General features: G+C 43.5%; 1 protein-coding gene across 1 annotated transcript in view; it reads left to right on the plus strand.

Annotated features, from left to right (window-relative positions):
* The window catches only part of KCTD17 (potassium channel tetramerization domain containing 17), a 116,501-nt gene that overhangs the window by 77,302 nt on the left and 13,767 nt on the right, over positions 1 to 25,432 (plus strand). Inside the window, exon 5 of the mRNA XM_033932835.1 lies at positions 20,604 to 20,691. Within this exon, the coding sequence (XP_033788726.1) occupies positions 20,604 to 20,691 (88 nt within the window). The remainder of the gene's footprint in view (positions 1 to 20,603; positions 20,692 to 25,432) is intronic.

The raw sequence follows: 25,432 nt of genomic DNA on the forward strand, positions 1-25,432 counted from the left end.
ATGCGAACATTAACCAAGAAAATACTCACAACACTGAGAAAACAGACAAATCCAGCATTGCTATGCCAAAGAAAACTTTCAGATCTTAGTTCAGTCACTGGTACTATCCCAACTAAATTATTTCAATGTCCTTCATGTAGAATGCAAAAAAGTATATAAGGAAAAAATACCTTAGGTGCCTGGGCCAATCAGGGTCTTAGTTTCATCCCAGGATGCACAGAGAAAGGGAAGGTCCACCATTTTGAAAAGGTGAGCCTGCTGGCAGGAGGGAGTGGGTATCCCTCCTACCATTTCTTCTAGTTAAGGTACGGAGGGGGGCTTATGTGACCAGGTGGGGGGCTGTGAGGCAAGAGAGAGTGGGCATCCCTCCTGCCAATTCAGTTTAAAATGGGGGATTGGGGATTGTCAGGCTCCTGGCATGGGGGGCTCCTGGCCCTGTAGCAAGAGGGAGTAGGCATCCCTCCTGCTGATCTTTAAAAAAAATATGGGGTGTGGGGAAACTTGGGCAACATGGGGAAGGTCCCTGGGTGTCTAAACAGTTGGATGTGGGAGGGATGCTAGATGTAGGGTTACCAGATTTCTTCTTTAAAAAAAGAGGACACTTGACCCTGCCCTGTTCTGCCCCAGCCCCACCCAGTTCAACCCCCCAGCTCCACCCCCAATCCATCCCAGCTCCACCCCAAGCCACCCTCCCACATGAACTTCAGGTTTTCTTCCCCGAGCTCTGGGCTGTGTCTAGAGGGCCTCCTTGCATACGTGGATGTCGATTCGATGGCATCACGCTCATGTGCACATGCATGTGATGTCATCATGTTGACATTTACACATGTACAGAGGCCCTCGAGATGCGGCCCCAAATTTGGGGTCTTCCAAAATCTGGACAAACTGCTAACAAATATCTTCCTATTTGGAGCCATGACACCAATAACGCTTCACAGCATTCGTTCCTAGCAGAATTCCTGGCCTTGGTCACATGTGCAGAACACAGATAAACTCTATGCAAATACAGGACCACAAAGTAAAAGTCCTAATATACACAAACAAAACCCTAAAATGCCAGGCTCTACATGCAGTACAACACCAGAGAAATAGAACAGTGTAAAATATGGACAACAGATGTAAATTCTGAAAACTGATACATTTCAATCACTAAATTGAAAATAAAATCACTTTTCTTACCTTTGTTGTCTGGTGAATTTATTTTTCTAATCATCTTTTCCCAGTCTCTGGTTGCACTTCCTTCTGTCTGTGCTCTTAACTGTTTCCATGGCCTTTTATCCAATTAGAAACATAGAAACATGATGGCAGATAAAGGCCAAATGGCCCATCTAATCTGCTGATCCACAGTAACCATTATCTCTTTCTCTCTCTGAGAGATCCCATGTGCCTATCCCAGTCCCTCTTGAATTCAGAAAGTCTTTGTCTCCACCACTGTTCCATGCATCTACCACCCTTTCTGTAAAAAAGTATTTCCTTAGATTACTCCAGAGCCTATCACCTCTTAACTTTATCCGTTCTCATTGCAGAGTTTCTTTTCAAATGAAAGAGACTCAACTCATGTGCGTTGCTATTTTTTTCTCCTTCAATTTCTGCCCTGTGGCATTAATTTTTAACATTCAACTTTCTTCCATTTTTCTGTTTCCTCCTTAAATCTATCTACTTTTGTATATCTTCCCTGCCCATCTATCCATGTGTACCATTTTCTCCTTTCTTCCCTCCTATTCCCATCTATCTGTAAACTGTATTTCTTCCATTTTTTTCCCTTCCCTGTGCACCATGTCCTCCTTCTCTTTCCCCTTTTCCTCCTTCCCTGTGTACCATCTCCTCCCTCTCTTTCCCTCTCCTATGGTCTAACATTTGTCTTCCCCCTCTTATGGTCTGGGATCTTTATCTTCTCCTTCCCATAGTCTGGCATCTCTCTCCCCTCCCTCCTTCCTTTCCCCTCTCCCCATTTGTGGTCTGGCATCTTTCTGTCTTTCCCTTCTTCCCCTTCCTCCTCCTTCCTTTCCCTGGTCTGACATCTCTCTTCTTTCCCCTCCTCCTGTGATCTGGTATCTCTATTGGATCCTTCCCTTTCTTCCCCTGGAGGTCTTCTAGGGCATCTTTCCTTCCATTTCCTCCCCATTCCCACAGTCCAACATCTCCCCCCCCCCCCCCCCCCCCCCGATGCTGTGCTTGATCACTTGGTGCTGTTGTAACTCTGGTCATAGTCAGTGTCAATGAACTAAACACGCTGTCTTTGGCAACCTATAGAACTCTAGAGTCTCCATTATAAAACCAGGGTGCTACCATTGTTTCTTATAAATGCATTATAGGACACACAATAAAGTTGCATAACTTATGACACTCTAAACCACAGGTGTCAAAGTTGGTCCTCGAGGGCCACAATCCAGTCGGGTTTTCAGGATTTCCCCAATGAATATGCATGAGATCAATTAGCATACAATGAAAGCAGTGCATACAAATAGATCTCATGCATATTCATTGGGGAAATCCTGAAAACACGACTGGATTGTGGCCCTCAAGGAGGGACTTTGACACCAAACTTACTAAGGGGAAGATTTTCAAATGTTTGTGGTAAAATTCAACAGACTGCTGTCACAACTGCTACTGTAATGATTTCAAAAAGGCAAGTCATTTAAAAAAAAAAATGCTTGTGCAAATGAGGTTGGTGGAGGGTTGCTAAATTTTGTCGCAACCCAGCCTGCTAGGATCAATGAAGTCACCCACCACTAGGTGGCACTGTATAACAATAGGTCTGCTTCCCAAAATGGGGGAAGCCCTATTGCTGGCTTTGAGTGATAGCCACAGCACTACCAAAGACAACCCAGAATCCCAAACATAGGGCACAGAGGCAAATGGTTTAGTTTCAAAAAGAAACAATAGTCTTTTAGTACATAAGCCTTCAAGTGTCAAAACAGATACACAAAATAAAGCCAATTCCAAAAACAAAAAAAGAAAACCACAGCATTCAAACACCCTTCAAAGTGGCATGTGTGATCAGCAGCAGCAGTTTGTATTCAGCAGGCTTCTGAGATCTGAGTAGATAAAGACAGGTTGTTCACCTTCTGAGATTTCAGTAGATAAAGGCAGGTTGTTCACCCTCTCCACGTAGAGAGAACGAGAGGCACTCTCTAAAGTTAAAAGGGTTAGATTCCTTACAAATGTAAGGAAGTTCTTCTTCACCCAGAGAGTAGTGGAAAACTGGAATGCTCTTCCCGAGGCTGTTATAGGGGAAAACACTATCCAGAGATTCAAGACAAAGTTAGACAAGTTCCTGCTGAACCAGAACGTACGCAGGTAAGGCTAGACTCAGTTAGGGCACTGGTCTTTGACCTAGGGGCCGCCACGGGAGCGGACTGCTGGGCACAATGGACCTTTGGTTTGACCTGGCAGCGGCAATTCTTATGTTATGGTTGTGGCTTGACACAAGTCAGCTGGTTGTTCCCAAAAAGAAACAAAGAAAACATAAAGCAATGAGTCAGGTTTAAATACAGGTACAATTGCACAGTTCCTTAACAAGCTCTGCTCACTAGCAGTGTAAGGTTTGTAGTCCTTGTCAAATGTCCCAAATAGAAAAAGGTAAACCCCAGGATTCAAAATAACAGTAAAATAAACCAACAAACAAAAAACCCAGTCTTTGGTTCTAGCAGTCCTTCCTTTACTCAAACAGCCTTAAAGGTTTTCCTCATTAGTGCCATCAATTGCTCAACAGTCCTGTTTCACTTATTCCCAAAATAAATTTATTAAAAAACTCAAACTTCTGCTCACAAAAAAGTAGGGCACAACAAGTCTCTTTGCAATAGGGCCAAATTCCTCAGTCACAAAACACAACAAAGATAATAGTGCCACATTTAGCTAGTTTCAATTTCCTCTGCTCGCTCACCTTGAGATGGTAGTTCCTCCACAATCTCTATATGTTTTTCCTGTGCTGTCAGTTCTGCCTGGGTTAGCTGAACAGGTTCCTCCAGCTCTACCATCTCCGCATCAGGTTTTGCTTTGGGTTGGAGTTTGTCCCATGGCCAGGTCTACTTTCCTGCAAGCAGAAGAAAAACAATGAAGGTGATTGATTGGTGTTCAATTTCATTTATTGATTAAAAAGACTCGACACGATCGTGTTTCGGCCCCAGACGGGCCTGCCTCAGGAGTCTGAATGTATAATGAGACTGTATTTTTGTGAATACTCTATCTTCAATTCTTAATTCTGTGTTCCAATCTGATATATATACATTCACTAAGTAATTAGATGGTATAATGAAGTGGAAAAAAGCGACACTCAGTAATGCTCCAAAGTCGCTGCCTGCATCAAACAAAAGTCATACCGTAAGCGGCGTATGAAGCAGGCAGCGACTGCAGAGCATTACTGAGTGTCACTTTTTTCCACTTCATTATACCATCTAATTACTTAGTGAATGTATATATATCAGATTGGAACACAGAATTAAGAATTGAAGATAGAGTATTCACAAAAATACAGTCTCATTATACATTCAGACTCCTGAGGCAGGCCCGTCTGGGGTGAAACACGATCGTGTCGAGTCTTTTTAATCAATAAATGAAATTGAACACCAATCAATCACCTTCATTGTTTTTCTTCTGCTTTCACGTCTGTGAAGGTAGTATCTCCTGTGTTTTTTGGCACAGGTCTGCTTTCCTGCCACCTTCTGTACTGCTGGCCTTCTTCCACCTTTCTCCCCATTCTGTCTGAGGCTCAGGTTTATATTGGTGAAAGCCCTGCCCCAACTATGTGGGATTAGAATTGGCCAAGTCTCTCTCCGATACCTCCTTTGGCCAGACTGAAAATTACTGCTACGGAACTGAGATTAATGCAGATTTAAAGGGTTTTACTTTCTGTCTTGAGTAAGCTCTTCTTCCTGACCTGCTTACCCCATCCTGCCAGGGTTTGAAACCTTGAGGCACTATGACAGGATAGACAGCTTGACCTTTCCGCAAGCCCAGGAAATTTCCCTGGTGAGTTTTCCTGACTGTTGGTACAGTATTCTTTCTGTTTTTAAAATGTGACAAGTCAGGAATAGTGCTGGACTCGACACAATTTGCATGTGCCGATTGCTGGTGATAGTGATCGTCACATGCACAGAATAAATGCACAAATAAAAAATAAATAAAAAAGACCCCAAATCAAAGATCAGCAGGAGAGATACCCTCTCCCGCCGCAGCAGTGGGAGAGATACCTACTCTCTCCTGCTGCCAAGTAACCCTCCCCTGACACCCCTGACAGCGGCAGAGATGCCCACTCCCTCCTACCACCAAGCAACCCTCTCCCGACACCCTTCCCCCTCAGCAGTGGGTGAGATGGCCGTAGGTAAGAGGCATCCCTCTGACCGGCCTTCGTAAACAAGATAAGGTGGTCGGGGGTTTGTCGGGGATTTATCAGAGGCATGGGTGGTCATCGGTGGTACAACAGCGGCGGTGGCGGGAGTGGGCATCTCTCCCGCTGCTTGGAGGGGTGTCTCTGGGGTTGCTTGGTGGTGGAAGGGAGTGGGTATCCCTCCCGCTGCTGTGGGGAATATTGGGAGGGTTGCTTAACGACAGTAGTGGGAGGTAGTGGGCATCCCTCCCACTGCTGGGGGTGTGTGTCAGGGGGAGGGGGTTGTTTAATGGCTGCAGCATGAGGGAATGGGCATTCCTCCTGCTGCCGGGTGTGTGTGTGTGGGGGGGGGGGATTTGCATGACAGCGGCTACATTTTCTGGCAGGTCTGAGCTGTCAAGCTTTACTTTTCTGTTAATGCCTGAGCCAATATTGTTTATGACATTGATGATGTGCTAAGTTTGGGGTGCAAAGGAAGACACCCAACTGAAATATTTTGTGTTTTGAAGTTTGTGGAATAAATAAGAAAAGTTCACACTTATTTTTGCCAGACATATGTTATTTTGAGTTTGCAGTCATGCCTGGCCACTCCAGTTCTGCTCGTCTGATGCAATGTGAGGGTTGAGGTCCAGTCTTTTTTAAATTTATTTATTTATCAATTTTCAATTACAATCAAGTTATCACTTGTACAGAAAGATAAAGTTAAGCAACAAATATGACAAACAATACAAAATACTACTAATATACTACAAAATACTACAAAATGCTACTAAAGGACAAGAGAAAAACATATTACACTAATCTAATAGGCACAGAAACCCAAGATACCAAAAAACTATTCCAAATATTAAAAGACCTAACAGACATCAAATCCTACATGACCACTAACAATACCCCACCCCCCTCAGCCACCCTCTTAGCAGAACATTTCAAGAACAAAATTACAAATGCCAGAGCCACCCTCGATTGTACCCCATCCCACCTAAACGAACTCACAATTCTTCCCACAGATAAAGAATCAACTGCAGCTGACAGAACATGGTCTCAATTCCCCAACATACAATGGTCTGAATTCAAAAAGTACAGCCACACATCCTGTGAACCTTAACCACTGCCCATCATATCTCCGTACAACCTCCAGCACAAAATTCCGTACTCTACTTCTGCAATGGATACAAACCATGCTCACTGACAGCCTTTTCCCAACTGACCTCAACAAAATCATCATCACCCCAATCCAAAAAGATCCAAAAGGACCAACAGACCAACCATCCAACTACAGACCCATTGCCTCAATACCTCTATATGTCAAACTGACAGAAGGACTAGTAACCAAACACCTCACCAACTATCTAGATTAACCTAATATACTTCACCCCACGCAATCTGGCTTCAGATCCAACTTCAGCACAGAGACATTACTAGGCTCCCGCATTGACACAGCCAGACAACACCTCAGCACAGGAAAAAAAATGCGGCTCACACAACTAGACCTTACCGCAGCATTTGACCTGCGGTAAGGTCTAGTTGTGTGAGCCGCATTTTTTTTCCTGTGCTGAGGTGTTGTCTGGCTGTGTCAATGCGGGAGCCTAGTAATTTTGCAATAGGCATCTCAGATAAAGTATACTCTTGGTTTGAAGGCTTCCTAAAATCCAAAACATACAGAGTAAAATCAGATAAAGAAAAATCTGAACCTTGGTCCAACCCTTGCGGCGTACCAAAAGGATCCCCACTATCCCCTACTCTTTTCAACCTATACACTGCATCTCTCGGAACATACTAGATAATCTAGGCATCACCACCTATAGTTATGCAGATGACATTGCCATTCTCATACCTTTTGATCAACCAAAGACCGCCATGACAAACACACTACACCGAACACTAGAAACAGTAGCAACCTGGATGAAAGATCACAAACTGAAACTCAGCACAGACAAAACTAAATTCATCCTCCTCGAAAATGACAAAGTCCCATCCATAACCAAAATAGAAATTAACACAATCAACTATCCCATTCAAACTACCATAAAACTACTAGGAATGACTATAGACCGATGCTGCACCATGCAACCGCAAATAAATAAAACAATACAGAAATCCTTCACAGTGATGAGAAACCTAAGACAAGTCAGGAAATTCTTCAAAAAAAACACAATTCCAGCTTATAGTACAATCCTTAATCCTAAGTCTACAAGATTACGGTACTGCAACATCCTCTACCTCCATTGCCCTGCTACAATGACTAAACAACTACATACAATCTAAAATACAGCTCTGAGACTCATCTACTCATTGAGAAAACACGACCATATTACAGAAGCATACATCAGCTCATATTGGCTACCAATCCAAGAAAGAATAATATTTAAATTCTACTGTATGTTATTTAAAGCCTTAAACGGAGACAGCCCAACCTACCTGAACAACCGCCTCATCCAAACAACCTCAATCAGACATAGAAAAACACACACCCCTCGATCAAAGAAGTAAAATGGAAAAAACTATATGATGGCCTCCTGGCCACTCAAGCAGCTAAACTAGATAACCAAATCTCCAATCTACTGATAATGACACCAGACTACAAGACATTCAGAAAAGAAATAAAAACTATACTCTTCAAGAAATTCCTTAAACAGCCATAACTTCAGAAAAGAAATAAAAACTACATTCTTCAAGAAATTCCTGAAACAGCCCTAACTTCAAACTTACCGTCCTTCCCCCTCCCTCTTCCCGCCACACAGAAACTACATAACCTACTCTTTACCTCTCTAGAAAGGACAAATGTTCTTCCATTATAACCCTCCGTTTTTTATCTCTTTTGTAATCCGCCTTGAACCGCAAGGTAATGGTGGAATAGAAATCTCTAATGTATTGTAATGTAATGTAATGTAAATAAAGAACAATATAAATTATATCCTACTAATCCACTAATTCGATATAACTTATAGCTTAACTTTAACTCAAGTCCTCAATAAGAACCAAGATGTAGAATCAGCAAGATAATAACAAAGAGATAAAAATAAAGATAAAGATTTTCGGTTATTGTTTGAGACTAGAAATCAAAATCTATGAGTGCTTCATGTATCCACTCCTTTTTTCAGGCGAGCAGCTGACAAGAAGTTTGTCAGTTGATTAGGATCAAAGAAAACATATTTTTGCAGTTGATACACTATCACACATTCACATGAGTGACGAAGAAAATAGGTCGCCCCAGAGCATTAATTCCCAGCTTTAACAACAAAAATTCTCGTCGACGTTTTTGTGTATTTCGTGACAAATCTGGATACATTTGTATTTTATACCCTAGAAAGTCTTTCTGTTTATTCTTAAAGAAAAGTCTTAATAACCAATTATTTTCTGCTGTCAAGGCTACTGTGAGAAGAAGTGTTGCTGGCTTTGCAAGTTCGCTATCTGAAAGTTCCAAAATTGTAGAAATATTAAGTACTCATTGATCATCTTCTTCCTTTAACTTTTCTTCCCTTTTTATTGGTAAATAATACACTTGGGTAATTGGCGGCAACAATTCCTCAGAAATTTCCAATACCTCTATCATATAACGTTTCAACATATCTCTAGGAGTTACTGCCGCAACTCTAGGAAAATTAATAAGACTAAGATTGTTGTTCCGAGAAAAATTTTCTAAAGACTCCAATTTTCTCCTTAGATTAATGTTATCTCTCATAAGTGTTTCTGTAATTTGTTTAGAAACTTTCGTTTCTTGGGAAGAGTTCAGTGTTGAATATTTTAAATCTTGTAAGTCGACTTTAATATTCTTAATTTCCTCTTCTTGAGTATTAATTTTGTGCTCTAACTGAGAGAGCTGAGGGTTAATAGATTTAGCCAAACCCGTCACTAGATCCCAAATAGCCTGGTTAAGGTCAAGCCTTATGCTTCCCTTACTCCCCACTACACTACTCATTAACATTCCAACTGCAAATAGAAGAATTCTGCCATTTTTCGACCCTTTCAGGCATAAGAGTTCAGACTTTTTCTAAGGAAAACGGTTTGGCAGCTATGTTAGTCCATGTTTAAAGGTAATATATAGAAATGAAATAAAACATAAAAAAGATAAATTGATACCATTTTATTGGACTAACAATATTTTTTTTGATTAGTGTTCAAAAGTCTTCAAAAGCTAATCAAAAAAATGCATTGTAAGTCAAATAAAAAAGATATCACCTTATTTTTTAAAAAAATATTTCTTAGGCTTTTTCTGTAAATCAAAAGACCAAGTGGTTGGATATATAAGTTAAATAATAAAGCAGATAGGATTGAGTAATCCCATACTTTAAAATCCAAGGTAAAGCAACCTGTTGCAACTTTCCTCTCAAAAACAGAAGCGTATCATTTTAGTACCATAACACCCTCTATTTTTAGTGTCCAAATGCTGAATCTACATCTCAAGGCTAATGGGATAATATGCTGTGAACAAATCCAGAGCAACATCTAATGCATGTGCGTTATATCCTTTATCTAACCATCCCTGCAAATCATCCATCATAGCTAATAATATGACTTCACTGCTGTGACCAGCACTAAAATCACCCAACCAACTGTTTGCAGCAATAAACTGCTCTAACTAGATAGAGTAAGACAGCACATTCAATCAATTTTCCCAGGTAAGGAAGATTAGAAATGGGTCTGCAATTAGTCACTATATCATTCTCCCAAATTATGTTGTTGTTGTTTTAATGCCAGATGACGTACAGCTTCCTTCAATTTGCATGGAAAATTTCCAGACTGCAAAGAAAGATTAATTAAAATCTTGCAATGGTTTAAGTACATTTTTACCACGTTTTAATTAGCCATGTGGGAGAAATGATCCAAACAACAGCCACTCCACTTAGACCTAAGTAGTAAATCTTCAGGCTCTTTCTATGACATGAAATGGGCTTGAACTAAATTAAATTTTGTCTTAAAAAAATCCAGGAGAAATCTTGCTTCTTAATAGGAATAACAGTATGCTCTGCAAGAGAAACATTGCTAACTCCTAAGTGTAGGTCCTTACGATTCTCAAATAATACTTTAGGACAGTGTGCCCACACTTTTTAAAGCCGCGGCCATGGCTGGAGGGCACCCTGAAGTGCATGGACGTTGATGTGATGATGTCATACGCACGTGTGATGTCATCCCATAGACATCCATGAAGGCGCGGATGTGCTCCAGCCACGGCCCTGAGACTCCTATTGCCGCCGGTGGTGGGGTTCTGGAGAGGAAGAGGTGCAGATAGCAGGAGAGGCACTGGCGCCGTCTGACTGCCTAGAGCAGGGGTAGGGAACTCCGGTCCTCGAGAGCTGTATTCCAGTTGGGTTTTCAGGATTTCCCCAATGAATATGCATTGAAAGCAGTGCATGCAAATAGATCTCATGCATATTCATTGGGGAAATCCTGAAAACCCGACTGGAATATGGCTCTCGAGGACCGGAGTTCCCTACCCCTGGCCTAGAGGATGTACCTCTCACCGCAAGAGGCATATCCTGTAAGCAATCAGCTGGCACTAGGCACCTCTCCTGCTTGGGCACCACGTGGCACACTTAGAATCTGCCGTGGCACACAGTTTGCGATACACTGCTTTAGGATGATTTTCAGTCACTATTGCTGGCTACCAAAAAAGATTTTTTTTCTTTTCCAATTTCAATTGCTTTGTTGCAGACAAGCAAATCTTTTTGTACGTCTCCTTATCAACCAAAAATCTTCACCTACGTCAAGCTCCTTCAAATAGGTAGCTTTTCCAGTTAAATTTTGCAAGATATCAATGAAACTAGTTGATCTTTTATCATCATATGTTGAAGCAATGTCATTAATAGTTCTTGATTTTCATACCAATGTTCCACTACCTCATCTATGGTTTGGCCTTGAGAAGTAGAGGAGCATTTTTGAAAGAACAACCATGTCAGATGTGGTACATCCTAGTTATAACATTAAAAAAAAAAGTCCATCTCACAGCTATTCTGAAAGAGGAAAAACATCAGTATTACTTGTTTTAAAATACGTGAAAAGGACATTCTCGCACTGAAAATGTCCAAAATGAACAGCCATTTCTGAAGCAAAACATCCAAAATATGGATGTCAAAAAAGCAGATACAAAAACGTCTATCTGGCATCATTTGTACAAAATTGGCCACACAGATGTCCCTGCAAAGCAAAGGGGCAGTCTAGTGGTCAATGTAGTGGACGTTAAACAATGGAACAAATCCCACCTTAATTTCGCTATACAGTATGTTATTATGAGGACAGACATAAACCTGATTGTACCTACATGTACACCACTACAATAGCTATCATGCAAAAGGTATCGTATAAATTCAGGTACAGTAGGTATTTCTACGTTCCAGGAGGTCTCTCTCGCATATCTGTACAGAAATAAGAGTCAAAGTGGGAGCTACATTATTGTTCAAAGTCCATTACATGGACCATTAAGTTATTCTTTACACTTGCTTGCTGCTGTGTTAGGAATGGCCATAACAGCTGAAACTATTGTAGAGCCTGGTATCCACTCTCACCTTCACTTCTTAGGGCGGTAGGAGGGGGTTGGTAACTGCGAAATGAAACAGCATTGGATAGATTCAAAGGCTCCCTCAAAAGTTTCCTGTATAAGGATGCCTTTGAAACTTACCCCCTCTTTTACAAAACTGTGATAGCAGTTTGTAGCGCAGAGAGCCACGCTGAATGGCCCGCGCTACTCCTGACGCTCAGAGGAACTCTATGAACGTCGGGAGCTCATACTCAAGGACCAAGACCATCGTTTAATTTGTATTTTTCATGTATATTCCTTGATTTCCTTTCTATACATTTCTATTTTTACTTTTCCCCCTCTTGGTTGTGTTAACCCTACATGTTCCTTTCTGCACTATTACTTTTGTAGTTCTTCCCCTCTACTGTTACGTACCAGTCCAGTTTTGTACGTCTGTTTGAAATTGGAAATATTGTATATTATTGTCCCCCCTTTTTAGAATTGCAATCGCTTAGAAATATTTGAGAAGCGTGTATATAGAATTTTAAATAAAGCTTGAAAAAACTGAATTCATCCCTCCAATGGTCAGCTGTTCAATCAGGTCATCTTTTTGTACCCTGGGCGTGATTGAAATATCCTTTTTTTGCCTTAGATGTTTCTTCCTGTTCCATTATCACTGAAAGATATCTTAATTTAGGGCCAGCCCTAGTTCCACTCAAAATCATGCCTCCAGCATGCCTCCTTGCTATTTGGTTGAACTACAGTATAAAACATCCAAATTCTTTCTTTCAAAACTTGTGATTTGGATGATTTCAGCAGATGGATTTTTTTTTTTTTTGGGGGGGGAGAGGGGGAGCATTTCCATCTCCTTCAGAATAAGTGCCACAGTCTTCAGATTTAAAGGTCCTAAAAATGTGGGTACAGTCAGGGGTTTTTTTTAGGGGGTACTCAGGGATATTTAGTACCCAAACACTTTCCATTGCTTGATAAAAATGACTCATGGTATTAATAAAAGAACTCAGGTTCTGCAAACTTAGGGCTCCGTTTACAAAGGCGCGCTAGCGGGGTTAATGCGCGTGACTTTTCATCACGCGCTAACCCCTACACTGGCCAAAAACTACCGCCTGCTCGAGAGGGAGGCGGCGGCTAGCACATCCAGAGGTTTAGCACGCGCATTAAACCGCTAGCGCACCTTTGTAAAAGGAGCCCTTAGTGCTGCCTTTCCATGGATTCTGTGGCTGGTTGCAGGGGTCTGGGTACTGAGGGGTGGGTCCTTCAGTGATCACCCCATTCTTGAAGAATGATCTGGTTTTTGAGTACCAGCACCTTTTTGTGCTTGAAAAAATGCACTGGGTAGAGCAATATTTCTCTTCAAGTGAAACACAGCATTTGTTGTCACATCTTTGTCCACAGGCAATAATTGTTGATTTTTTTAAAGTAAAATAAATGATCTGTCCAAACTAGTAGGGCAATGGGCAAGTTCAAACAATCCAATATATTCCCAAGTAGCTTGGAGAAAACAAACTAGGTCTAAAACACATCCGAATGAAGGTGTAGGGTCAACAATAAACTGTTTTAAACCCTGAAAGTCTAGTAGTATCTCTAAAAATTGGTAAGTTGGGCCAGTTAAAACAGAGTCAGTGGGAATATTAAAATCTTCATCTACAGATAAAGTGGGCATATGTAAAAACATGTTACAGATTATATTAATGATATCAGCAGTTAAAAGATCCAGATTTCTAGGTGCTCAATAAACTAATAAAATCCCCCAATCACTGTCATGCTCTTTACAAGGGGCATTTGAAAAGTTCTCAGCCCAACCGACAAAGTTGGGGCAGTCTCCATTGAGGGCCATACATTTAGTCCAGCAGTTTTCCACTTTTGTCATTCTGTTTTTTTTTCTGATGGAATGAAGAAAAGTGGAAAATCACTGGACTAAAGCCCAGATTCTCTATAGGGCACTGATATCAGTGGTGGTCAATTGCATGTCAATCAAACGACGGCACCGTATATAGAATTGCGCCTCTGCGAAAGATAGACATTGGAAATGTAGGTCAGGATTTTCCAGGCCTACATTTCTGGTGCCTATGTGCTGTGAATCGCGCCTATGTAGGTGCTTTAGGCCGCCTAATGCCACTACTGGCATTAGCCACACCCATAGTGGTGTTCAGCGGCCTACAGCGCCTCTATAGGCGTGATTCTGGCACATATTATTTAGATGCCAGTAGGCACTTTAATGGTGCTATGTTTTGCTGTTTTAAATGGCATTTGTTAATTAACATAGGCACTGTTTCTAGAATTTCTTCCTAAGTGTATATCCCTCAATGGAGACTGCCCCAACTTTGTTAGCTGGGCTGAGAACTTTTCAGTGGCCCCTCATATTAATTTAGGGGGAAATTCAGTATAGGATGCTGGTCTCAGCAGTCGCTAAAAAAGTGGCTGAGAATCGCAGACTGGTGTCCTATACAGAATCACGTCTGCACTAATGGATAGACACCTAACCCTGCCTAACCACCACAGTTTTCTAATTGGCACCCATGTCACAGGTGCCAGTTAGAGAATCACACCTGATCCCTTGCCATCAGCTGATTGTGGCAAGGAAATCTCCCTGTCGCAATCAGCTGAGCAACAGCAGGGACCCCCTGAACTCCTCCGTGAAGTTAGCCAGCAGGAGGGATGTTCACTTCCTCCTGTCGCCACCCCCGATCCTCCCCCTGCGAATGTCCATGGATGGAGGGATGCCCACTCCATCCTGCCACTCCCTGAACCCCCGACAAATCCCCAGGCAGGAAGGAAGCCTACTCCCTCCTGCCAGAACCACCAACAAATCCCCAACAGGATAGATGCCCACTCCCTCCTGCCACCCCACCTAGAACTTCCCCCACCCAGTGACACCCCTCCTCCAAAGCCCCCCATCTGTAGATACCACCCATACCCTCCCTGTACCTCTTAAATGAAAGTCCAGCCTTTCCCTCCCTGGGGGATTTGTTGGATTTGGAGGTGGTGTCAGGAGGGAGTGGGCATCCCTCCTGCCATGGCATTCATGGGGGGTTTGGGGTGGTGTCAGAAATGATATGGCTTCATTCCTGCCACAGACATTCACAGGGGGTTCAGGGATGGCATCTGACTTTGCTGTGGGGGTGGGGTGGAGTGAGGAGGTGGTCCCTGCCACAGCTGCTCAGCTGATTGCAGCAGGGAGATTTCCTTGTCGCAATCAGCTAAGTTCCGACCCTAGGGAGATGCCTAGGGCTGCTTAAGCTCGTCCAAGGCTACTTCCGAGTAAAACCAAGGCCACGCCTAGCCTTGGATGAGCTTAAGTGTCCCAACGCATCTCCCTGTGGCCTACCTCAGGTTTTTAAAAAATAGAAAATGGGCATCCTGATTGGCTGGTTAGACATCAGTAGGATGCCTACTGCTTCCTACAATCGGGACGCTGTTTAAAGAATTTGCCCCTTAGCTCTTATTTATGCTATGGCAAGAGACTAACAGATAACAAAGCACTTAGTAAGATCTTATAACCTGGGAACCAACCTATAACAATTATCCTACCAGAGCCGCCATCAGGGCAGTACTACCAGTCCTGCATTCAGGGGCCCGGAGCTGAGAAGGGGGCCCGGGCTTCCCCAGGGTCGCAAGCATAGTTTCCTCTCCTTCTCCTTACCTGCCCTGCCGCAGCACACAGCCGAACAGAAGTCTTCCCGATGTCAGTGCTGACGTCGGAGGGAGGGCTTAAGCAAAGCCCTCCCTTCCTCCGACGTCAGCACTGACATCGGGAAGACTTCTGGTCGGCTGCTTGCGGCAGGGCAGGTAGGGAAAAGGCAGTCGTGTTCCGAAGGGGGGGGGCAGTCCGCCCCGGGTGCAGCCAAGGGTCACAGCCGGTCAGGTTCCCTTAGCCTTGTGGCGCTTCCCCCGACCGACCGACAACAGGCCCGGCCGACAAACCTCCCTGCCCTGTAGCAGCAAATCTAAATTACCTTCTTACAGCAGCTTCAATACTCCAGCTGCTGTAAGAAGGTAATTTAGATTCGCGGCTACAGGGCAGGGAGGTTTGTCTGACCGGGCCTTTTCTGTTGTCGGTCGGGTGGGGAAGCGCCACAAAGGTAAGGGGCAGGGAGGGAGAAAGAGAGGAAAGGTGGAGTGGAGAAGAAAAGACGCTTAAGGGAAATGGGTAAAACTGAGGGGGGAGAAGGTCGCTGAAAGCACTGGGGAAGACAAAGGGGTGGATAAGGATGCTGAAAGGACAAGGGGAAGACAAAGGGGTGGAAAAGGACGTTGAAAGGACATGGGGAAGATGGGAGGGGGTAGAAGGATGCTGAAAGCACATGGGAAAGACAGAGGGGGAAGAAGGACCCTGAAAGGACATGGGGAAGACAAAGGGGTGGAGAAGGACGCTGAAAGGACATGGGAAGATGGGGGGAGAAGGACGCTGAAAGGGCATTGGGAAGATAGGGGGGGAGAAGGACGCTGAAAGCACATGGGGAAGACAGAGGGGGAGAAGGATCCTGAAAGGATATGAGGAAGACAAAGGGGTGGAGAAGGACGCTGAAAGCACATGGGGAAGACAGGGGGGAGAAGGACGCTGAAAGGACATGGGGAAGACAGAGGGGGAGAAGGACACTGAAAGGACATGGGGAAGACAGGGGGGAGAAGGACACTGAAAGGACATGGGGAAGACAGGGGGGAGAAGGACAATGAAAGCAAATGGGGAAAACAGAGGGGGGGAGAAGGATGCTGACAGGACATGGGGAAGATGGGGGGAGAAGGACGCTGAAAGGAAATGGGGAAGAGAGAGTGGGGAGAAGACACTGGCAGAGAAGAAGACAGAGATGCCAGACTATGGGGGGAGCGGAGGGAAGAAGATGGGTGCCAGACCAATTTGGGAAGGGGGAGAAAGGGAGAGGCACAGTAACAGAGCAAATGGAAGACGCAGAAAGAAGAGAGACAGTGGATGGAAGGAATTAAATGAGAACATACAGAAATCCTTCGCAATAATGAGAAACCTGAGACAAGTCCGGAAATTCTTTGAAAGAACACAATTCCAGCTCATAGTACAATCCCTAATCCTAGGATTGCTAGACTACTGCAACATCCTCTACCTCCCCTGCCCTGCCACGATGACCATGCAACTACAAACAATCCAAAATACTGCTCTGAGACTCATCTACTCACTGAGGAAACATGATCATATCACAGAGGCCTACATCAACTCACACTGGCTACCAATCCAAGAAAGAATATTATTTAAATTCTACTGTATGATATTCAAAACCCTAAACGGAAACAGCCCAGCCTACCTAAACAATCGCCTCATCCAAGCAACCTCAACCAGACATAGAAAAACGCACTCCCCTTTCACACCTCCCCCGATCAAGGAAGTAAAACAGTCAAAACAATACGATGGCCTCCTAGCCACTCGAGCTGCAAAACTGGATAACCAAATCTCCAACCTACTGTTAACCACCCCAGACTACAAGATTTTCAGAAAAGAAATAAAAACTATACTCTTCAAGAAAGCCCTGAAACAGTCCTAACCACACCTACTCTTAAAATCTCTTACTCTTAACAACACTTACTCTCAACAACTCTAGAAATGACAATGGATCGAATCTTTACAACTCTCTTCGAATGATCTACTCTGTACAACGCTAGAAATGTCTATTATTCTTCCATTGTAACCCCCATTCTTTATATCTTTTGTAACCCCCATTTATATATCTTTTCTAATCCGCCTTGAACCGCAAGGTAATGGCGGAATAGAGATCTCTAATGTAATGTAATGTAATGTAACATGAGGAAAGCAGAAACCAGGCAATAAAGGTAGGAAAAAAAATTCTTTTTTTTTTTTTTTGCTTCAGGATAAAGTAGTATATTAGTTGTGTTGATAAAAATTTATAAACATTAGAGGCTCTGGTAGAAACCCGTTTACAAAGTATGTATTTTTCCCAATTAATATTTCCAAATTAATAAAGTCTTTTTGCTTATTTTTAAATGGGTTTCTACCAGAACCTTTAATTCAGTAGCATAATTAAATGAAATAACTATTTCTGTAGTTTATAGGGACGGGCCTGGACGGAGGGGATTCCTCGCGGGGATGGGCAGGGACGGAGGGATTCCTCGCGGGGACGGGTGGGGACGGGTGGGAGTCCTCACGGGGACAGGTGGGGATGGGTGGGACTTTGGCGGGGGACGGGTGGGATTTCTGTCCCCGCGCAATTTAAACATGTACCTTTCTTCCTCCATCCCATGCACCTTTCTTCCTCCATCCCATAACACACACAGCCTGGTGGTGATGATTATCAGATTGATTCATGAATATATAATGATGTTATGAGTGTGCACCTCTTCCTTCCCATCCTCCTTAGCATGTCACATACAGCATATTACATTACACAAAGTCTGTGTAATGTAACATGCTGTATGTGACATGCTGAGGAGGATGGGAAGGAAGACTTGCACACTCATAACATCATTATATATTCATCCATAGCTGCATGTTAATGATGTGCTCATATGCACTTATTCATCATCATAACATATACATCATCATTAACATGCAGCTGTGGATGTGTAAGGACAGACTGAGGAGGATGGATGGGAAGGAAGGAAGGTGCACATATCAACATATCGTACATTTTTAACATGCATGATGCAGCTATAGGCAAGCTGAGGAGGATGGGATCATACAGATGTGTATGTTCAGATATGCGCTCAGATGTGTATGTTTAGATATGCGCTCAGATGTGTAGTTTTTTCTGATATATTTATTAAGCTTACAGTATTTATAAAAACACATTTAATACTTGTTACAAAAAATATTGTGCAATTGTGATCTACTTCTGGCCTACAAAGGTCAAAAGAAATCCTTAACTGAGATTTTACATTCAAAAGTGAATTATAGCTACTAGCACTATTATTTATTAGTTATTTATTATGCAGATGTTTGTTAGTTTGTTATTAGTTCAGTATTAGGCATATGTTAGTTTAGAATAGATAGGTATAGATTAGTTTAGTTTAGGTTAGGTTAGGGCCCTGCTGAAAGAGTCTACCTTGACGTGGTTGCAGGCTTACAAATCTTTTGGTCAAAGAGTGCGGCGACAGAGAAAAGTATGTGTGTATTCGGCCCATGGAAGAAGGGGGGGGTCGGGGGGGGAAGGGGTGCGTGGGGGGCCCAATAGGATTGCTCAGTAAGGGGCCCAGAAATTTCTGATGGCGGCCCTGTATCCTACAAAAGGAGGACAAGTTTTCTATAACCCCATCCTTCTGTCAAATACTCTGATCCCTTAGGTCATGGGTGTCAAAGTCCCTCCTCAAGGGCTGCAATCCAGTCGGGTTTTCAGGATTTTCCCAATGAATATGCATGAGATCTATTTGCATGCACTGCTTTCATTGTATGCTAATAGATTTCATGCATATTCATTGCAGAAATCCTGACAACTCGACTGGATTGCGGCCCTCGAGGAGGGACTTTGACACCCCTGCCTTAGGTTGCCTGACCAACTTTACAGATATCACCACAGACTTAAAACCAATTAAAGCACACTGTTGAACTGAGTTTTAGAAATTTTTTCTAACAAGATAGACTTTGTCCCTTCTTGTTTACACATACCACATTCTCACAGCTCTTGCTGGGGTATGTCTACAGAAACCCTGCCTTTCTCCTTTGTAAACTACAACTCAACACACTGGATGACAGCTTACTGAACTGTATGTATTTGCAGTTGGTAGGACCGCATGTTAAGAGATTAACATATCTAAATCTGATTTTGGATGTTTTGTGAAAAACACCCAAAATTCCTGTAGTGAAAATGGCCATTCTGAAACAAGAAAAACATCCAACTTTTTGTTTCAAAAATGGCCATTTGCTAGATTTTTTGGAGCTCAGTGTATCTACCTTGAAGGACCATTTTCAAAAATAAACAATCAAGGGAAAAATGTATAAAAACAAGCCATTAGGTTATATGGGGGTGGGGGTGGGGTAGCAATAGACTGGCCACACACACATCCCAGCAGAGCAGTGGAGCACCCTCGGAAGCACTGTAGTGGACATTACACAAAATATCCCAGGTTACATCTTACCATTACCCCCTTACATTGTATGGGGAGCCCTCCAAAATCTACCAAAAATCTACTCTACCCAACTGTACAACACAACAATAACCCTTATGTCTGCAGATGTCACTTATAAGTAGGCACAGTAGTTTTTTGGTGGAATTTGGAGGCTCACACTTTCTACTAAAATAGTACTAGTTAGAGTAGGATATGGGCCTGAAACCCCTTCTCTGTAGTCCACTGCACTGACCACAAGGGTACTCCAAGGACTTGCTTGCTGTTCTAATTGGACTGCCCACACATCTGCAGTTGTCATACAGGATGATATATACTGTTTCTTTCAACATCTTTGGGGGATGAGAAGGGGGTCAGTGACTATTAGGGGAGTACATGGGGTTTATTTGTTAATCCCTCCAGTTGTCATCTGATCATTTTGGGCACCTTTTTGGCTCTTGTTATTGAAGCAGGTCTAGCTTCAAATGTCTTATTTTTTTTTTGCCATGGTCATTTTTACAATATTTCATGATTGCAGAAAAAAATCCAAATCATAAGCCCACCCAAAAACACTTCTTCAAAACACCCCCTTAAAATTTAGAAGTACTGCAGATGACCTGTATAGAAAAGTGTCTTAAAAAATGGGTTTTGAAAATAGTGATTTGGACATTTGGGTGAAAAAAACATCCCACTGCCAATTCGAGCCGCTTTGTGGACGTTTTTCTGTTTTGAAAATGAGCCCTTAAGTGGACTAGGGCGTCTTTCTTTCCACAGCTGGTGAACATCGGCTCTTCCTACAACTATGGGAATGAAAACCAGACTGAATTCCTTTGTGTCGTCTCTAAGGAAGTACAGAACTCACCCAATGACTTGGAACACAAAACTGACCTTCATTACAAGGTGAGCTACCATTACCCAAGCATCAAAAGATGCATGTATACAGTATGACCAAATAGTCTGTAGTCAGCACAATAACAGGAAACATGCAAATTTTTTTGTATATTCAGAAGGTTATTCTATATAATAGATGCTAACATCTGCACATCCATTATCCTCCAAATGCTATAAACAGCACTTAACATTGCATGCACAATTAAATTGAGTATCAAGCCAATTAGCACTAATAATCAAGCACAATTATTGACACTAATTGGCACCAACTTGCATTTATGCAATCATCCTAGTTGGTATTTTATAAAGATGCATATGTAAATATTTAGGTGCAAAGGTTTCAGTTGGTCTACTCTACATCCTCTCATCCAAATTTGGGAACAGATCCTGGCATGAAGCGCTATTCTATAAACTGCATCCAACTCGAGCACCATTTCTAGAATAGCACTTAGGCTCTGATTCTATAAAAGGTGCTTAAAGTTAAAGCACCTAAATCAGCGTGCCTAGCCAATCTAGGCGCCTAACTTAATTTTCTTAATTGACTTAATCGGCACTGATAATTGAAAGTGCCATTAGAAACAATTAAAATTTCATTAAAAAATTAATTAGCTGGTAGGTGCCTAACTCGGGAGCTGCCTACCATTTTGAGGTAGGTGTCTACACCAAGGTGCCTACCAGCAAGTTGGCATGGTTAGGAACAGATTTGGGTCATAGTTTGACTTAGGCATCGGTAGGTGCCTACCTTAGTCGCACTCATTTAGGCCAGAAAACCCTGACTTAAATGGCAGTGCGCCTAAGGCTTACCATACCATACTATACAGTTTCTTATACGCAGCAAAATTTCAACACAGATTCAATACCGTTTACAATAAGATTACTGAACAATAAATTTGAACAACAATTTATAGGCTTAATGAGAGAAGGAATAATATAATAATAATTTATTCTTATATACCACCAGACCACGAATGGTTCTAGGCGGTTCACAGCCGATAAGGCTGATCATCCAGCGAATATACAGTTCAAAAAGATACATCAATTTCTAGAATGTACACAACACGTGTTATATTTAAAAAGCATTAGGAAGCTTGGGTTACAAATTTGTCAAATAGTTGTGTCTTTAATAGTTTTCTAAAAAAAATAATAGGATGAGACTCCTGGCATGATTTTGCCAAACCAGGCATTCATTTTGGCTGCCTGGAAAGAGAGAGCTCTCTCAAGAAATCTCTTCAAACAACATGATTTGGCAGTAGGATATGTAAATAACTGGACTCTATGGGGTTCATAATAAAAAAAAAAAAAAAAAAGTCTAAAAAGTGTCCTAAATGGCTACTTGGATGATCAAAAAACCTAATCGTCCAAGTACCCATAATCAAAACTGGTTTTAGACATATCTAAAACCAGCTTAGGCCTTTCCCCTGCCACTAAATGCACATAGAGAAAAGAGGTGTATTTAGAGGAGGGGAAAGGGCGGGCAGTGGGCCGACCTACACCTAGGCATGCAGCAGGTATAACCAAAACCTTAGGCAGGTTGCCTAGTCGGTACTTATACATTTTGACTTAGACGAAGTCAAAATAAGTCTAAGTGCCGAAAAAGAGGCCGCTGAGCTGATCGTGGCCCCAGCAACCTGCCTACCCCCTATAGCAATGATTGCGGCAGGAGAGATGTCTCATCTCCCCTACCGCGATGCCATCACTCCTCTACCCGAACTGCCGCAACCCGTGGCAGGAGAGATGCCCTATCTCTCCTGCTGTGGGTTGCGGCAGTTCGGGTAGAGGAGTGATGGCATCGCGGTAGGGGAAATGAGGAATCTCTCCTGCCATGATACATCACCCCCCCGAGGCTTGGGCTCCCTCTTGGGCTCCCTCTTGGGCTATCGTTGAGGGGTTGTTGGTGCCGCGGGGCAAGAGGGCTTGGGCTCCCTCTTGCCTCGATATCGTCAGGGGGTGCTGCGGGTGCCCAGGGCAGGAGGGCTTGGGTTCCCTCCTGCCCGACTGTAATCGGGGGGGGGGATGGGTTAGCAATCGTGGGGCAGGAGGACTTGGGCTCCCTCTTGCCCCGAAGTTGTCGGGGGTGGGGGGTGGGGGTTGGGGTGGATTCTGTAACCGGTGTTGTTTTTGGCAGACACCGGTTACAGAATCCAGCTTTTAGGCGAAGGACTGGCTCCTCCTTCGCCTAAAAGCCCTTCTGTTGGACTTTTGGGGCTTAGGCGTTTTTTTTGGTTCATTATGGGGTATAAGTATAGATGTCGTGGGGGTATAAGTGTAGATGTAGTGGTAGTATGGGCGTTTAAACAGCTGAATGTAGAGGCAGGCCATTATCAAACAAAACCTTCCTTTGGACGTTTTTTTGATTATGGACATTTTCCCTGCTTCTACTTTCAACATTTAAGGCCTTAGGCCAAAAGGGGAATTAGACGTTTTTTTTGATTATGCCCCTCCACGTGTGGGTTTATTAGAGTGATTTAAAGAGAAATGGGAAACAAGGTAACCTGGGGACATACTGAAGATTGATTTGAAGCAAATACACGTGAATTTGAATAAAACTCTAGCCTCACTCGGTAGCCAGTGTAATTTTTGGTAATAAAGAGTAATATGCTCCCATTTTTTCAGACCGAAAATCAGTCGGACAGCAGTGTTTTGAATCACTCTTAGTTTTTTGAAGATTTGCTTATAGGCACGCAGGTAGATTATATTACAATAATCAAGGATACTCAGTATCGTCTTTCAACATTTTCCTGAAGTGGTAATGTAAGTCCGATTGACTTTGGGGCTGTGGAGTTCAAAGATAGTTCCATACAGTGGTGTACCAAGAGGGAGGCGGGGGGGGGATGATCCGCCCCGGGTGCAGCCTGGGGGGGGTGCACAGCCAGCCCGGTCCCTATCGCGCTCCCACCCTCCCAGCTAGAGCCGCAAACCTAACCTCCAGTAGCGTCGGCTGCTTTGCGGCTTTCTCCTCCCTCTGCCACGTCACTGATGACATCATCAGCGATGCTGCACCAGCAGGAGAAAGCCGCGAAGCAGCCAACGCTACTGGAGGAAGGTTTGCTGCTCTCGCTGGGAGGGTCGGAAAGGTTCACTTGGGGGGAAGAGATAGGAGGGTCAGCGGGGGTTTGGCTGGGAGGGGAGAGAAGCGGTCTGCCTCGGGTGCTCCAAGGCCTGGTGCCATTATCTTCTTCGGGCAGCAGCAGCGTTTACAATTTGCTGCTGTTGCCAGCTTCAGGCCTTCCTCTCTGCCAGGTCCTGCCTACTTCCTGTTTTCATAAAGATAGGACCCGACAGAGAGGAAGGCCTGAAGCCGGCAACAGCAGTGAATTGTGAATGCTGCTGCTGCCCGAAGAAGTTCAGGACACCATGCCTTGGGTGACAGAAGGAGGAAAGGGAGCAGAGGGGGAGAGAATTGGGGAGAGTGTTGCTCTAGCCAACTGGAGGGAATGAAAGGAGATGCCAGGGCTTAAAGGGAAGAAGAGACGCCAGGGCGTGGAGGGAAGGAGGAAGGTATCCCAGATCAAGGGAAAAGGAAGGGGGAAAGGAAGGAGGAGATGTCAGAGCATGGAGGGGGAGGGAGAGATGTGAGAAAAGGAAAGGAGAGAGAAGCTGGGAATCAGGGAAGGGATGATGCCAGACTGTGAGGTGGGAAGGAAAGAAAGGAGAAGAGAGAGATGCCAGAGCATAAGGGAGGGGGTAGTGACAGAGAGAGAAAAACGGAGAGGTGACAGAGTTGAAATCAATCATGTACAAAGGAGAGAAGAGGCACGGGATAGATAGTTTATGGAAGGAGCATAGAAAGAGGGAAGATGCCATATGGAAGAGAGAGAGAGAGAGAGAGGGTGCACACTGGATAGAAAGAGCACAGAAGGCAGTAAATGGAAGGGGCGAGATAGAGGGTGAACAGTAGATGGAAGGGGTAGAGAGAGGGAAACAGACACTGAATGGAAGTGTGGGGGAGAGGAAGGACAGCTGCTGAATGGAAGTGTGAAGGAAAGTGGGAGCAGATGCTGGAAGGAAATGGGGAGGAGAAAGAAAAAAAGGGCACATGCAGGATTGAGGGAAGAGGATAGAGTTAGTTACTGGAAGGAGTTAGGGAAAGAGGTGGCAAGCTATAGGTAGACACAGTGAAAGAGGGAAATTGAGGCCTGAATAGTAAAAAAGAATTTAGACAAAGGCAGAAAATAAATTGAGAAGGAAGACCAGGGAAGACCAGGAGGAAGGGAGCGGAGAGAGAGATGCCAGAGCAGGGGGGAAGGAGAGGAGACAGATACCAGACCAATGGGGTGAAAGGAGAGATGGAAGGGGGAGGCATACAGTTTCTGGAAGGGGCATAGAAGGAGAGAAGATGCCATATAGGGGCAGAGAGATGGCAGACAGTGGACGGAAGGAAGAGAGTAAGAAGAAGATGAGGAAAGCAGAAACCAGAGAAGACAAAGGTAGAACAAAAATTTTCTATTTATTTATTGCTTTAGGAGACATGTGCCACTGTTTCTCTGGTATTGCATTGTATGCAGAGTCCAGCTTTTTGCTGGTTCAATTTAACCTTTGTCTTATGTATTTCTATTTTATCCCCCCTTTTACAAAACTGTGGAGCATTTTTTAGCACCAGACGTGGTGGTAGCAGCTCTGATGCTCAGAATTCTATGAGCGTCAGAGCTGTTACCACCGTGGCTAAAATCCACACTACAGTTTTGTAAAAGGGGGAGGAGTAAGTTTGTGAT

This window comes from Geotrypetes seraphini, chromosome 2, assembly GCF_902459505.1.
Source record: "Geotrypetes seraphini chromosome 2, aGeoSer1.1, whole genome shotgun sequence".
In the NCBI taxonomy this organism is placed as follows: domain Eukaryota; kingdom Metazoa; phylum Chordata; class Amphibia; order Gymnophiona; family Dermophiidae; genus Geotrypetes; species Geotrypetes seraphini.